The sequence below is a fragment of the Urocitellus parryii genome, chromosome 6 (genome assembly GCF_045843805.1).
Source record: "Urocitellus parryii isolate mUroPar1 chromosome 6, mUroPar1.hap1, whole genome shotgun sequence".
In the NCBI taxonomy this organism is placed as follows: Eukaryota; Metazoa; Chordata; class Mammalia; order Rodentia; family Sciuridae; genus Urocitellus; species Urocitellus parryii.
The window spans coordinates 145,030,658-145,047,481 of NC_135536.1; the positions used below are offsets into that span (position 1 = coordinate 145,030,658).

Genomic DNA, 16,824 nt, shown 5'->3' on the forward strand with positions numbered 1-16,824 from the left:
GGACCAATATTCAAGCAAGAAAAGGAACAAAGCCTTTAAACATGTTAGAACAGGGATGAACCTAGGAAGATGACGCTAAGTGAAAGGGGCTAATCACGAAAGGCCACATGTGTACAATTCCATTTCTAAGGCAGGTCCAGAACAGGTAAATGTATTGAGGCAGAAAGGAGATCAGTGGTTACCATGGGCTGGGGAAAGAGGGGCGTAAGGGTGCAGGGTTTCTTTGGGGATAAGGAAAATGCTCTAGAACTGGTGGCAATTGATGTACAACTTTTTGAATACACTAAAAATCACTGAGTTGCAATCTTCAAAAGAGTGAAATGTGTGGTATTTGCATTACCTCTCAGTGAAGCTGTTGTTTAAAAAAAACTAAATTTTTAAAAATTTTTCAACAGAAAAAAGAAAAACTAGACCGAGAACTTATTCTCCAAACTGAACTTGAACAAACACTGATAGGTCGATGTTTATTGAAGCCCATGTACATCCAGTGGCATCCCAGACAACTGTGGATAGACCCACCATTTCAAGACTGCAAAGAAGCATGGTCTTTCTCTCCACCTAAAGAATCAATATAAATATGAAAACAGGCAGATATGAGGCAAACTGTCCAAACTCTTGGCTGGTTACTACCCTCCTCATTAACCTCTGTCCTAGCCATAGTTCAGTCACAAGGACTCTGCCAGAACCTCTCAGGAGCTGCTGCTGGGCCTGCCTTCACCTCACCATCCCAGGGCTTTGCTTTATAAGTACTCTACAAAGTTACAGCACTTGAAAGACACCAAACCTGACTGACTGTCAGAGAGACTGGAATTGATACCCAGCTAAATCGTCGTTACCCACTCTGTGACGCAGTCTCAATCTCTTCATGTGCAAAACAAATTCTGAAATCCAATAAGCCCTGTTAAAAGTCTGAGGTAATGTACAGGATAGATACATTTCTGAATCTGATGCCTATGAACGTCTGAATGCATCAAGCAGAACTTTCCCACACAACAGAGACAGTAGAGATGATAGTTTCCAAACTCAGGCATGAGAGACCACTCAGGAAGATAAAACAGACTTCCCATCAGCCAGGGACGTATTGAACATAGCCAGCTCTTACCATTTCCCTTGCTGCACTGTATTATGGGTTGAATTGAGTCTCCCCAAAAAGATCTTGAGGCCCTCACCCCTAGTACCTCTGAATGTGACCTTATTTGGAAGTGAGCTTTTCTGCAGGTGAAAAGACCAAGATGAGGGCATTAGGGTGCTCCTAATCCAACCTTTTAAAAAGGGTGAATTTCAAGTTAGACATCTCCACAGAGGAAACCTAAGATACATACAGTGCATCAAGTGTCATCTTCAAGCCAAGTAGACTGAGGCCATCAGAAGCTGAGAGAGAGCCTGGATCATATTCTCAGAACCTCAAAGGAAAGCAACTGTGGACTCCTTGTTTTGGATTTTCAGCCCCCAGACCTATGAGACTATCAATGTCTGCTGTTTGAGCCACCCAGTCTGTGGTAGTTGGCTAGGGCAGTCCTAGGAAGTGAGTCACAAAGGTGAACTGCTGCATATTATTAACACGATATTAAGTATGGTGACTCTGAAAACCCTGTTTTGCGAATGTTCACTTAAAACTACATTGCCCACCTGGAGTGATGGTGCCCACCTTCAAACCTGTAATCTCAGTGACTCAGGAGGCTGAGGCAGGAAGAATACAAGTTTGAGACCAGTCTCAGCAACTTAGCAAGATCCTTTCTCAAAATAAAAAATAAATAAATAAACAAACAGGACTGAGCATGTGGCTCAGTGGGCAAAGCACCTCCTGGGGGTTCAACAATCCCCAGTACCAAAATAATAATAATAATAACAGTAAAAATAACAATAATAAACTTGCATCACCTCACCTTCACGAGACCTTCTCTTGTGGGATCAGAGGTTCTTAGTACATCTTCTGTGGACCACCAGGATTCCTTTAGGTAAACAGCCACAACTAAAGAGAAAAACCAAGAGGAAATGATGGCGTCACAGCCAACCAGCCACCAGGGAATCCCAAAAGCATGGAGCCAGAGAAGGTGCAAAAGATTCTTTGTAGATAAAGCAATGATATTTTTAGAGCCGAAGTTTCTAAAAGCACTGACCAGGGCAGGGCATGACCATCTCTCACAGGACATCACAGATGCTTCATAGGTGGCTCATCAATGATTCCAAAGCAAGACAAGATATATCCCCATGTTGTTGGGAAAAACAAGGTACACACCAATATCGACACGTTTGATGGGTGAGAATTACATTTTTCACATGATGCAAACATTTATCAGTCCAATCATTGGCCACAACTCAGAACTCCCCACAGCCAGTGAAATCCTACATTATCTAAGGGCACTGAGGGAACTCAAGGAATTCCTGCATAAGGAGCGTCACTGTAGTGCTGGGTCCTATAACTTAGAAGGAGACACCAGGACACATTCCCAGATTCCTCATCAGAACTGTCCAAACCAATCACCTGAATTGACTGAGAGGGTCCCCTGCAGATCAGCTCTCAACACCTAACATAGAGCTGGTGCAAGGTAGGGGCTCAGTGTCTACTTTATAAAGCCAACTGGTGAGTTGATTCTCTCCTCCTCCTCCTCATGCTGCAGTCACCACATCCTATCAGGTCCTCCTCCCACTCAAGATCTCCTCCACAGATGACTGAAGTTGTTCCTCTTCCCGTCCCCAGCTCAGTGTCCCCCCCAGCCTCTCCCTACTGAGCAGTCATTCCGAAGGTAAACCCCATCATAGCCACTGCCTCTGGATCTCCACTCTTCAACCCATGTTCCTTGCTTAAGAATTGCATTTAAAAAAAAAAAAGAATTGCATTTAAACACCAAAATTACTTGTTTTCTGATATCTTTTTATATCCCTTTTATCAACATTTTTATAACTGCTTCTCAAAACAGGTATCTGAGCCTGAGGGGTCCAGAAGTCACAGAATTAAAAGATGTACTTTCACCACCAAACATCAACATGGAGTTGAAAACAAGTCACTGTAACATTTGACGCAAGTTTCAAGACTTTAAAGTACATTTTGTGGAACACTTGGGGTAAGCTGGCATGGCCTTCTTCCCTGTCCTGCTCTGCTATTTAAGAAATGTTAGTAGAAAACACTGGAAGATCAGGCTACAAGGCAGGAGCCAGGTGTCCAACAAGACGGCATAGCCAGCCCCTCTTCTCCAAAGATGAACAGCATCTAACCTGCTACTCGGCTTCATGTCAGTGGTGAACTATCATTTCTGACAATGGTTCCAAAATTCATAGAACCAGCTGAGAGAGCAGGGCCAATTAAATGCTTGACATCTGCCTTCATTTATTCAACATAATTCATTTCCAAAACGGAGCCTCCTAGAACTTACAGGAGCTTTATAAAGCCATAAGGGTTATTCTCATGCTTAACAAGGTGAACTAACCTAAGATGTTCTGCTTACTAATAGATTGCGTTTCCATAACACAGATGTTCAATTTACTAATACAGTTTCAAACAGAAAACAGGTTCACATGGTACCTTGCAAGTTTTACAGTGCACTGCAGAGCATTAATTAGTCCCACAAGGTGTCACAAAATAGACTTAACTGGTTGAAGTCTTTTTTCAAAAGTCATCTTGAACTGCTAAATGCATATAATATCAAAAGTGAAGTCCAATCCAATCTAAGAATCTAAAACACGTGTTCCTTAAAACCAACTCTTGAAAAACCACAAATTGGCCTTCTGGAAGGCAGTAGCTTTTGATCAGTGAAGCATGATCCCTCATCCAGAGGAAACAGCAAAGAGAGATGGCAGCAGAGCCTCTCCCTTGCAGAGAGGCTGCCCCAAGCTCAGCAAGGACAAATGATGGATCGGGGGAACTGACAGGTGCCGCAGAGCCAGCCTCGGGGCATCACTGCCAAGATCCTGGAGCCAGCCAGCTCCAAGCGTTAGAAAATAAAAAGCACAACATCCCGTGTTTTTAAAAAGGAAAAATACCACCCAGATCAGCATCCCCCAGCTCTCCACTACCCAGGCCTGGGAAGAGACCAGATACATGCAACAAGTTAGGCCATTGTGAGACCAACCAGCAGGGTGTTGTGAAGAACCAGTCTTGCTGTGCCAACAAAATTTCCCTCTCCCTCTGAGTGACAGGTGACACAGACTACAAGGAAGATGTCAGTAATGGATTTTGTTCTATTACTCTCACAGATTTCCAAAACAAGACAGTGAGGTCCCTAAGCAAACTCTCAGTGGCCCAGATGTACCCAAGGTGAAGCAAGATCAACTGAATTCAGCTCTGCTTGGCTGAGTTGTGGACTGCACAAACAGCGTGTCCTCACTCCTTGGGGAATGAGCCTCCATCCTGATCCCTGGGAGCTGGCAGAATGCAGAAGGAGAGAGAGTTAAACAAGCGGTTCCAACACAGGGCAGGGCATGATGGATCCTAGAACTGACCGACCTAAGGACCCAGACGAGGGGAACTGCCAGTGTCCAGAGAGCTCACTTACTTTAGATCACTGGGTAAAGTTTCAACAGGCAGAGACACCAGGTAAGGCACTGCGGACAGGTGGGGATAACGTTGAGCAGAGGCACAGAGCCCTTCAAGTCCAAGGCCATGTTTAGACAAACCAAACATCAGGGAAAGCCAGTGAGAACTAATAAAAAAGAAACAACTGCAAACTCTGGCTCAGCCAGACGCCAGCTTCATTCACTCTCAAGTCTAACAGATCTCAGCACCAATGGACAGCAAGACCACATGAGGCATTTTAGATACAACCCTGGGTAGCTGCTGGTGCAGGGAAAGGAATTCAGACTTCAGAGACAGACAGGGCTCAAATTCTGGCTCCTCCAGTTACCAGTGACCTGAACCCATCCCCTCCTGACAGGTTCACCCACCTGTCAAATGGAGACCACAATGCCCTCTCCCTGATTCTCATGCAGGTTCAGTGAGAGAGTTCACCTCACCAAACTGTTTTTCTTAAGGTTTTGGGAAATTTCAAATAGCTTCTAGAAACTTCCTCCACCTGCTTCAAGTCTTGCTTTGAGAATGCAAAAAAAATAATAAATGGAAAAAAAACTATTATTATTTCCAACGTCAGACATGCACTTTGTAAGACATCATCTCTCCCTTGGGAGCTCTCTCTCCCCAAAACCATCTTTCTGCTCCTGTTTGCACAAAAACATCTGTCTGTCTTTCACAGAAAAGCACATACAACGCTCGCTCAAGGAATTAAGTTTGGATTCCAGCTTAGGACACCTCCAATTTAGAGGAAGGGCTGGAACCTGGGGCATGAAACAGAATAAAGTCAGAGCAGCAGGCTGCGTGCGGTAGGAAAGCAGGGAGGAGAAGCAGGTCATTCAGACTGAGAACCAGAGAGGCTGGAAGGGCAGGTGCCCTGAGCAGGGCCAGAAGAAGGGACCAGACAGCAGTAAGGAGAGAGGACCACCCCAGGTGGGGGAAGTGACAGCTACAGAGATGTAAGAGGGCATGAATGGGAACTGCAGGAAGAGCCAAAGTCGTAGGGAGCCTCAGGGAGATGAGGCCAGTCAGGTAATACGGGACTCTGTAGACAGCTACAGTCATCATGCTTCAGAGGGACACAATCTAATTACTGACTTAAAATGATAATATCTAGCACAACGTGTCCAAGCACTCACCAAGCGCCAGCCACAATGCCAAGTTTAGTATTTCACAGAATGGTTCTCAGTCTGATTCTGTTTCCCAGGTGAGGCTTAGAAGGGTTAAGAGACCTGCTCACAGCCCTGTGCCTGTGAACAGCAGCACTGGTGATGGATGTGAGCCTGCATGGGGCTCACTGGTTCCCAGGGCCCTGCTCTAAGCACTATGCCACAGGTGAAGACAGAACTGACAGGACTGCAGAGCAGGGGCCAGGCCTGGGCAGAAGGCTGGCAGAAAGAGAGAGAAGGGGAGGGGACAGCAGGACAGGCCAACGCACTGTGCTGAGAAAGGAGCAGATGGAAAGGGAAGGCCACAACAGAGCCAATGTTTCTGGCCTTGCATTATCTGCAGGACTGAGAGGGGTGCCTGCCATGCCCTTGGCAAACACTGACTCTAGGCCGGCATTACACTTGGCATCAGGGGTCCAGGACAGAAGACACAGCCCAACAGGACTACAACAGGCCACCTGGTCATGACCACACGCTATGCAAATGCCTCAAGACATGAGCAGCCACTAGGAACCCACTCCAGGACTGCCTGGGAGGGCTCAGGGCAGAGTTACAAGACCAGGCCTGGGCCAGACACATAGTGGCCAGCCAGTGAGCAGGCACAGGCCATGGAAGTTCACCAGAGGCCAGGCCAGGTATTGGCTTTGTAATAAGTCATGATAAGAGTCCAGGAAAGTAAGAGTTATTTGATCAGAATGGTGTTTTAGGAAGAGAACAATTGGCTACAACCAGGCGAGAGGAGCTAGTCCTTGTGCAATTAAAAAAATATATATGCTATTGAGGGCTGGGGATGTAGCTCAGTGGCAGAAGATGTGCTTAGCATATATGAGCCCCTGGATCCAATCCCCAGTCTCCCAAAAAAATTATTTGAAAGGATTATATATATTGTATGATATTATAATGATGGAGAAGTAACATTATACAATTATCCAAACCCACAGAATATACAATATCAAGAGTGAATCTAATTTCAACTATGCACTCTGGGTGCTTACGTCATGTCCATGTAGAGCCACCAGCTGCAACAAATATCCCACTGGTGCAAATACTGATGAAGAAGGAAACTATGTATGAATATATGGGAATACTCCTTGTCTTCCTGAGCCTAAAACAGTGAAACCTAAAACTGTGCACCTAAATTTGCTCTTTAAAAAAAAAAATAAAATAGGGGCTGGAGCTGGAGCTGCTCAGTGGTAGAGCACTTGCCTTGCAAGTGTGAGGCACTGGGTTTGATTCTAGCACCATATAAAAACAAATAAAGGCATTGAGTCCATACACAACTAAAAAGATTTAAAATATTTTAAAAATTTTTAAAAAAATAAAGTAAAATAAAAAGTGTCAGTGTGGAGAACGGAGGCCAATGGGAGGTCATGTGACACAGCCAAAGAGGGGAGGAGCTGGGCTACGGCAAACATGCTGTGAGGAGGGAGATGCTGGGGACAGAAAGGACTCACTGGGGAACCAGACTGGTCCTAGGCAGAAGGGAGAGGGCAGCCCATTCTCCAGCTTGAGTGGCAGGACACATACCTTTTGCAGGAGGACTTGAAGACCACAAGGAGGTATTAGGGGTTTCAATTTCAAAATGCCTATTAGAGGGGGCTGGGGTTGTGGCTCAGTGGTAGAGCACTTGCCTACATATGTGAGGCACTGGGTTCAATCCTCAGCACCACATTAAAAAATAAATCAATTAATTAATTAATTAAAACAAAGGCTTGCTGTTCATCTACAACTACAAAATTAAAATTGCCTATTAAAGACAGCAAGGAGAGGGTGGGTAGCAGGCAACTGGATGCACAACCCAGAGCTGAGGGGGAGAGAAAGGGCCATGCATCATGCTATCTATCATGGAAAAAGCAAAGAGGGGCATATTCCACACTCAAAAATATCTTACCTCCCCGAGCTAGCTGCAAATTGCTCATGCCCTGCCTGATGGTCTGCACTTCTTCATCACAGCTAATGGGGCTCCAAGTCCCTAGTTCCCCCCGTCCTTACTTCCCTTTCTATTGCTCCCCTGGAGTCTAAGCTGCCACTGCCCCGTTACAAATCTAAGAAATATGTAGTTCCACCAAAAAAAAAGAGCACAGTTAAACCAAAGTGACAGGCCATCTTCCCAAAAGCAAAATACATGTAAGGAAAAAATGCTGGAAAGTTCTGGCAGAGGCCGACACATAAACACATTCCAAGGCATTGCATGACTTTTATGCAACATTGACTGAGCTGGTCAATAATTTAAGGGGAGGGGAAAAATACTCTAGTTGACATAGCAACTGTCACATCGAATTACTCGGGCTACCATTTCCATACAGATGTCTTCCTTAAAGGAAAACACTTCCCCAGATGCCCATGAACTTGGGTGCCTCTTTTGCCATGGAGAAGGAAACATCTGGTTTGCAGTGCCTTTGCATCTGCCTCCCTGTGTGTCTGAGGCCTTTCTAGCCTTAAGCAATTTTGTTTTCATGAGTCTGGATTTTAACCCAAGGACGATGGAGCAAGGGGAGGCGAGGCGAGGTGCCTGGATCCTGAAGTACAGCTGAATTGCAAGAGGTTGGGGGCAAATAGAAGCCCATACCAATGCCAGTCCTTCTATGAAAGGAATATAAATATCAACAGGCTGGACCAAGGCAAGCTCACCAAGTTTCCCAGGGTTGCAGAGAATGATGCTAACAGGCCCCAGTTGCAGTTCCATATGCTTCCTCCAAGAAGCAACCCCACCCCTGCCCTTCAAGACAAAGGCCCCAGCCTTGACACTGGGAATATTTTCCTTGGAGCATTCCTGTTTTCCAAATACCATGAGTCCCCTGGTAAGAATGACATATCTTGGTAGGATACAATTCTCCTATGCTTAAATCCAACACACAGCAAATGCCATAAATTAACAGGGAAAAAAGAAGGAAATGTCAAACTATTGTCAACGTGCATTCCTGAAACACACTGCCATCACCGCAACCAGCTCCCCAAACTGCTCCCTTCATGGCCCAACAAAAACAAAGCTCAGGGGTCTGCCTGATCAAGGGTGCTAGCCAAGCATCCACAGCCACACTGGCCCCTCAGTTGCCCAGAGAGAAGTAACTATTTAAGTGGAGGTTGAGTATCTACCCAGAGCTCTTTTCCTCTGAAATGTCAAGCCTACTTTTATGCAGGGCTCCTCCAGGGCAGAAGGTAGGATGATGTGACACGCCCCAGGCTGACGTTTATCTTTGCATCATCCAAAAACAGAGCACAGGCTAAAACAGAAAGATACGATGTCCACAGGACCATGGAGGCCAACAGGTGCATGCTAACCAGGGGTTCCCTGATGTGGGCTCAGGGGAAACCCCCGCTCTGCATCCGCTGTGTTTGTGGGTCTGCACAGCCTCGCACTCCAAAGCCAGGAACCCTGCTTTCTCCACGTGCTGAAACTTGGACTCTACCCTCCTCTGCATCCGACCACATTGTTTGTTGTTTACATTACATTTCGTTGAATCAAGTCCATAGGCTCATTCTGCTAGACAGAGCTGATATGAACTCATCCCTCCCCCTGTTCCAGAGGGTCCCATTCTGGGAGTCAGAAATTCAAAGCCGTCCCACCTCATCCCCCAACTCTGGGCATCCTGCACAGGGATGAGGCGCACCAGAAATGCCTGCTTGTTCTTGGGAAGTTCAAGGCACCGAGGAGTGCAGCTCATATCCACCATCACCCCCCCTCCACCTCTCTGGACCCACCACCTGCCCCAAACATGGTCCAGAGCGGGGCTGGCCACAAGCCCACGGGTGTTGCAATCCCACTCGGCCCACGACAGCCACTCAGAAGGCAGGCTACACTGCGGATCCGATTTCATCTGAGTGTTTGCCTTGGCTCTAGCTGTCACTGCGGAATATAATGGGCATGTTTTTCCTGGAAAAACTCGTTATTTTTCAATTCCCTGCTTGTTTTTCTCAGGATGCACAAGACGTGCAATCACTGAAAACTGTACATAAATTAGCAGTAATTTTAAGGGTGAGTATTACCCTCGGTCACAAAACGTCCTAGGAGACGGCTGGAGGGACAGACATCCTAATCAGGGAAGTCCGTGTGTGTTGATGCCTAAAACGCTATTACTTTAGTCTTCCTTCTCCGTGAGTGTCTGCTTTCTGTTTCGTAGCCTTGATCACCTCCGTATCCCACAGCTTCTCTGTGCAGAGACCTGAGGAGCATTTAGTTAACATACTCTGGGGATGTCGGCCAGCCAACATAGCCAACAGAGCTCCGAGGATCCAAGTGCCAGGCCCCTCCCATCAGAGTTTATAGTCAACCACAGGAAATGACCAGGACCATGAATAGTGACCTGTGAAGAACTGTAAAGTGATATTCCCCACAGTGCACCTACAGCCCAGGTACCAACCAGAGAAGGACCTGGGTCCAGACGCCTGCTCCCACTGCTGACTCTTACTTCTCATTGCCTTTTCTGTCCCATAGACCCTTCAGGAAGAAGCTCAGGTTGACCTCACTCTATGCTTTTACTCCCAAATCACCACGCATGGTTGGCACCAGCATTAAACCAAGCCAAAACTTTCTTCACCCTCATTTCCCTCTGCCCCGTCTTCTCTTTCCCACTATTGTTCCATGACCCCTACCTTGCAATCATAGGCAGGGCATTCTGCTACGCACTGAAGATCCAGAGCCACAATCCCTGCCTCCAGCCCTAGCCCCATCAATCCTGTGCAATGTCACTAGGCATCTTTTGAACTCTGGGCTCCCTTCTATCCTAACTTCCAGCATAGCTTTCATGCAAGCAAGGTCTGGGACTATAATAGAAAGATTTTGTGAACTAAAACTGGAGAATGTTCAATAAGAGACAAAATGATTCATGGCTAGACCCTACAAGGTTGGGAGATGCTTAGGGTGAAGGAAGGCCTGTTGCTGCAGCTCCAGAGCCCCTAGTCCTGCAGGGCAGAGGAGCCTGCCTCTGTGAGAACAAGGTGCAGCCACCACCATTGAGCCCAGATACCAGGAGAGAGGGCAAGGGGTGCTGGGGAAGTGGTCAGTGGGCAACTTCTCAGACCTCATGCCCTGTATTCAGCCCAACTACTACCTTTCTGGCAGGAACCACAGATGGTTCCTCTCTACTCTAATATACCCAAGAGTCTCCTCATTCCAGAAACCTATGGCACTGGGGCACTGTCTCTTTCATGTGACTCAATTATAATTTGCCATCTTTCATTAGTATCTGGAATATTCTTTTCCATGCCCTTTGACCATCTGACCACTGGGTTTTGTAGGGGGAAAAAGTATGACCACTGGGTTTTGTAGGGGGAAAAAGTATATCAGACAGATACACTTTATTCAGAGAGCTGAAAAAAAAAAAGAAAATCTGACAAAATAATCACCAAGTTTCCTGACAAGGGCAACAGGAAGCTACACAGGGGGCCCAGAAGCTTGCAGAGAGGGCTGTCACCAGAAAGGGTTCTGGGGAAAAAGATGCTACAGAGTAGAGCAGGGCACAGTGGAGCACATCTATAATCCAGTGGCTTGGGAAGCTGAGGCAGGAGGATGGAAAGTTTGAGGACAGCCTCAGCAACTTAGCAAAGCCCTGTCTTAAAATAAAAAATAAAAAGGGCTGACAATGTAGCTCAATGGAAGTACCTCTGGGTTCAATCCCCAGTACCCCCCAAAATAAAGATAATACAGTGTAAAGGAGGGTACAAGGGACCCCATAACCAAGGAGAGATTCCCAGACCCCTTGCAATCCTGTAAGAAGAACATGGGGAAGGAGGGAGCAATGGGCAAACTGAGGCAGGCTGGGAAGGTGGTAAACAAGGGGAATACCAGGGGAGGCTGCAAGACTCCAAGGGGAGAACACTGAGGGAGAAAGGCCAGGTACTCTGGTTGCCACAGAGGACTACCTTCACTAGAAAGGTAAGTGTCAAATTAGAAGCAAGGTAGGTAGCTGGAAATAGTGGAAGGAGAAGCATGCATTAGCTACCTTTAGTCTCTAGATTCAGCAAATTTGCATCCCAGCAGTTAGAAACAGGGAATGCAATCCTGAGGTTGAAGTCTGTACTACCTGAAAGCATGCAATGCCAGGAACACACCAGAAAGAGCAGGTTGAACCAATGTGTCAGGGGGAAATGCCTGTCTTAGAGCCAATGCCTGGTTCACCTAATATCCCCTCTGCCCTAGCAAAGGTCCAGAGTGGATAGAAAGATTTACTCTTGGGGCTGGGGTTGTGGCTCAGTGGTTGCGCGCTCGCCTCACATGTGAGAGACCCTGGGTTCAATCCTCAGCACCACATAAAAATAAAATAAAACAAAACAAAGATATTGTGACCATGTATAACTTTAAAAATATTTTAAAAAGAAAGATCTACTCTTCAAATAAGATGAAATCATAGTCCCATGTAAAATATAATAGGAAAATGGGCATTAATCTCTGCAACCTTGGATCAGGCAATGGTTTCATAGATATGACACCAAAAGCACAAGTAAAAAAAAAAAAAAAAAAAAAAAAAAAAAACACTGTTATGGTTTGGATGTGAGCTGTCCCCCAAAAGCTCACATGTGAGACAATGCAAGAAGGTTTGGAGAAGAAAGGATTGGGTTATAGCTTTAACCTCATCAGTGAATTAATCCCTGGTGGGATTAACTGAGTGGTGGCTAAAGGCAGATGGGGTGCAGCCAGAGGAAGTGGTTCATTGGGGGGCGTGGCTATGGGGTACACATTTTGTATCTGGAGAGCAGAGTCTTTCTCTCTGCTTTCTGATCGTCAGTGAGCTGCTTCCCTCTGCCACACACTCGGCCATGATGCTCTGCCTCAAGGAATAGAGCCTGCTGTCCATGCAGTCATTCTTCTGAAACCATGAGTCCTGAAATAAACTTTTCCTCCCCTAAAATTGCTCTGGTCAGATCTTTTAGTCACAGCAGCAAGCACAAATAATCAGACATAGTAAAAATTAAAAACTTTTGTACTTCAAAGGATACCACAAGAAATTGAAAAGGCAACCCACAAAAATGGGGAAAAATTGCAAATTATATGAGAGACTTGTATTCAGAGATAAGGGACTCGGTTTCCAGAATATGTAAAGAACTGTTCCAATTTAATTATAAAAAGATAAATAACCCAATTTTAAAAATGGGCAATGGATCTGTATAGAGTTCTCAAGGAAGATGGTCAATAAACAAATGTAAAAATGGTCAGTGTCATAAATCACCAGGAAGTACAAATAAACCACATCCAAAGGTACCACCTGACACCCACTAGAATGATCATAATCAAAAAGAGAGACAATAACCAGTGTTGGCTAGGATGTAGAGAAACTGAAATCCTTTTACGTTGTTGGAGGGACTAGACAAGGATACATTAGCTTTGGAAAACAATCTAGAAGTTTCTTAAAAGGATAAATACAGCTACCATGTGATCCAGCAATTCCACTTCAAGATTCCCAAGAGAAATGAGGACGTACACCCCCACAAAAATTTGTACATAAATCTTCATAGCAGCATTATCACAACAGCCAAAAGGTGGAAACATCCAAGTGCCCATTCACTGACAAATGGATAAACAAAGTGTAGTACATCTACCTACAAAATGCAATAATACTAAGCCATAAAAAATGAATGAAGTTGTGAAACAGGCTATGACATGGATGGCCCTTGAAAACATGCTAAGTGAAAGAAGTCAGACACGAAAGGCCACATATTTTACAATTACATTTATAGAAAGTGTTCAGAATAGACAAACCCATAGGGCAAGAAAGTAGATCCATGGTTGCCTAAGGCTAAGGATGATAGAGGGACAGAAGGGAGTGATAAATAAGAGAAGCTAGATTTCTTTCAGGGGTAATGAAAATGTTCTAAAACTGATTGAGATGATGGATACACAACTCTGAGAGTATACTTAAAACCACTATAAATAGATGTGTTACATGGTATATGAATTATATCTCAACAAAGCTATTTATTCCTACATAGAAGTTTATTTATTTATGTTTTTGTACATTTATGTAGAGAAACTGAATATCTCTTATCCTATGTGCTTAGAACCGATGTATTTTGGATTTGGGATTTTTTTTTAATTTTGGAATATTTGCATATGCATAATGAGATATATTCAGTATGGGATTCAAGTCTGAAATTCATTTATGTTTCACATACACCTTAGGCAGATAGCCTAAAGGTAATTTTATACAACATACTTAATAAGTTTGTGCACATCTGGGGGCTGGAGTTGTAGCTTAGTGGTAGAGCACTTGCCTGGCATGTGTGAGGTCCCAGGTTCAATCCTCAGCACCGCATATAAATAAATAAATAAAATAAAAGATGCATTTACAACTAAAAAATATTTTTTTAAAAAAGTCTGTGCACATGTAGAATCTTATGGTATAGTGTTCATGTTAAAAAGTTTCAGCTTCAGCCAGGCACGTTGGCACACACCTGTAATCCCAGCGGCTCGGGAGGCTGAGGCAGGAGGATCATGAGTTCAAAGGCAACCGCAGCAAAAGCAAGGCATTAAGCAAATCAATGAGACCCTGTCTCTAAATAAAATACAAAATAGGTCTGAGGATGTGGCTCAGTGGTTGAGTGTCCCTGAGTTCAATCCCTGGTACCAAAAAAAAAAAAAAAAGTTTCAGGTTCTTGAGCATTTGGATTTTAGATTTTTGGATTAAGGATGCTGAACCTGTAATGAGAATAGAAGAAGTAAAGTCCTCCTTAGGACTGAAGATCAACAACCCAAATTTTGGAAGATGGAGTCATGTCTTTTTTTTTAATATTTATTTATTTTTAGTATTTGGCCGACACAACATCTTTGTTTGTATGTGGTTCTGAGGATCGAACCCAGGTCGCACGCATGCCAGGCGAGCGCGCCACCGCTTGAGTCACATCCCCAGCCCCGTCATGTCTTAATAACAAGATGAAAGCAGAGATTGGGTGGTCCAGGCATATAGCTGGTGAGCTGACCACCGGCTGGGGCAAGTCCACCTTGCATTGGTTCTGCTAAAAAGCCAAGGTAAAGTGAGATAGCTTTGTGGAAGCAGAGTGTTCAGTCCAAGAGTGAAGAACACTATTGCCGTCCACCATATGCATCTCCCTGTTCTCAGCACAAGCATTCCTCACACTGAGACCCGCCCATGAGTCACCCTGGTTCTCAGTAAAGACAGAGTCTGACTCTGACTGGTGATGCCTTGATGCCAGGCCAGCACCACCCTCCTAGCAAGGCAGGATGATGAAGCTCAGAGACTGACACCAAATGCCTGACCAGGGTTCCCCACTCATAAGGGCAGAGCCAATGGAATCCAGGTCTAAGTGACTCCAAAACTCAGGCCCTCTCCACTACAGCACCCATGACATGATTGGGATGCTGCTATAGCTGGGATCTTGAATGTGTTAAAGGTTTGGTCCCCAGCCCATGGTACTATTAGAAGGTGGTAGAGCATTTAGTAAGTGTGGCCTAGAAGGAGGTTTTAGGTCGTCTGGGGGGGTCCTCAAAGAGGATTGAGGCACCCCTCCCTCAAGTGTCTTCCTTTCTTGTTGGCTGTCCATGAGAGAAGCAGTTTTGCTCCACCACACACTCCGCCCTGATGTACTCCTCCCCACCAGAGACCTACCTGTCCTCCAGGTGATGGACTGGAACCTCCAAAACTCTGGGCCAAAATAAACCTTTGCTTTTTGAAGTTGATTATCTCAGGAATTTGTTATAGTGATAGAAAACTGACTACCACAGATGCCAAGTTCTAAAAGAAACCTAGGTCTGCAAGAAGGACCCAGCGTGTGACGCTGTGGAGCCCACATCACAGGAAAAACAAATGGAGAAGGAGAGACATGTGATCTAAAAAACAAACAAATGAACAGACTTTGGAGATAAGGCAGTTAGCCCCAAACATGAGAAGAGCTGTCCAATAAGGAAGCCACCTACCTGGATGGCCCTGTTGGGGGGCACCCCAATGGGGGAGACAAATGGGCATGTTTGGGTTCTTATGAAGAATGTCCTAATGGCTGGGCTGTCCTAAAATAGAACAGGCCATCTTGAGGTGCAGAGGTCACAGCTTTCCAGACACCACCTCCATGACGATGTGTCTGTACAGCACCTGTCATCTTACTATCCCTGAAGCATTATATGTTGTAATGATAACAGTAAATCTGACCAAGACAAAACATCACTTCCAGCAAAGGTCATTCAACCAGGAGACCTACTGTCTTTTTGTGTTTATAAAGAGGTGTTAATAAATGTTAGTCAACCATTAATGGCATATTATCAGGAAATGGAAATGACATATTTAGAATCGAAATAAAAGCAATCTATTTAGAATTGAAATAAGTTCAAAAATCACTCTTTTTTTCTCCCTCTGAAATTCAGCTGCACCTCCTAAAATCATCTTGGAAAACACTGGTCCTAATGATCTCAGCCATGAACTTCTAGACCCCCCAGGCCCTTCTATTAAGCAGAACAGCCCAAGTTCCCCCAAGTATTGCTTAGAAAGTTTTGAGCCCTCTCACCATCCCTGATACGCTCCATGGATTAGCATCTTTTGGCAGCAAAGAATGCAACTCTGAATGAGCAGGAACATGATCCTTCCAATCAAGCTGGCCCAGAGCATCCTCAGCTGCCCACTAGCATCTCCCTTCTCTGTTGGCACTCACTGCACTTGCTCCAGGAGAGCCGCTATCTTCTAAGCCAGGTAAGGTCACATCCTCCCCAGCCCACCTTGATTACTTGGTGCTTTTGGATTGACTTCTTATAGTTAGGGTAACTCAAAAACAGACTACATAGGCTTGGATGTGGCCTTCCTGCTCATGGAGTCGTCAACCAGAATGTGTCAGGACGAGATTTCAAAGTGACAAAGTTTGGCCAGAAGTTATTGAGCAGGCCTCCCGCCCTGCAATCCTGCGTTTAACACAACACACAAGGAGAGAGGAAGAAGACGCCAAGGTGTACCATGGTGGAAGAATATGGGAACCCTGCTCATTTCAGGCCTGTACTCTGCCTGATGGTAACGAAGCATCACATTTTCTGCCACAAGTCATTTCATTCTCATAGCTGCTCTGGGAAGTAGGTAAGATGTCCCCGTTTTTCAAATGAAGAAACTGATGCTCAGAGAGGCCATCTAATTTATCCAGAACATGCAGGCAGTTAATAGAATCAGGATTCCCAGTCAAGGTTCATCCTATTACATATGCAGACGAAGGAAGAAATTAGAA

At 45.1% G+C, this 16,824-nt stretch overlaps 1 protein-coding gene across 1 annotated transcript in view; it reads right to left on the reverse strand.

Annotated features, from left to right (window-relative positions):
• Fam169b (Protein FAM169B) overlaps window positions 1–16,824 on the reverse strand; it is a 67,483-nt gene that overhangs the window by 25,330 nt on the left and 25,329 nt on the right. The window contains exon 7 of the mRNA XM_077800159.1: window positions 1,887–1,972. Coding sequence (XP_077656285.1) covers window positions 1,887–1,972 — 86 coding nt within the window. The remainder of the gene's footprint in view (window positions 1–1,886; window positions 1,973–16,824) is intronic.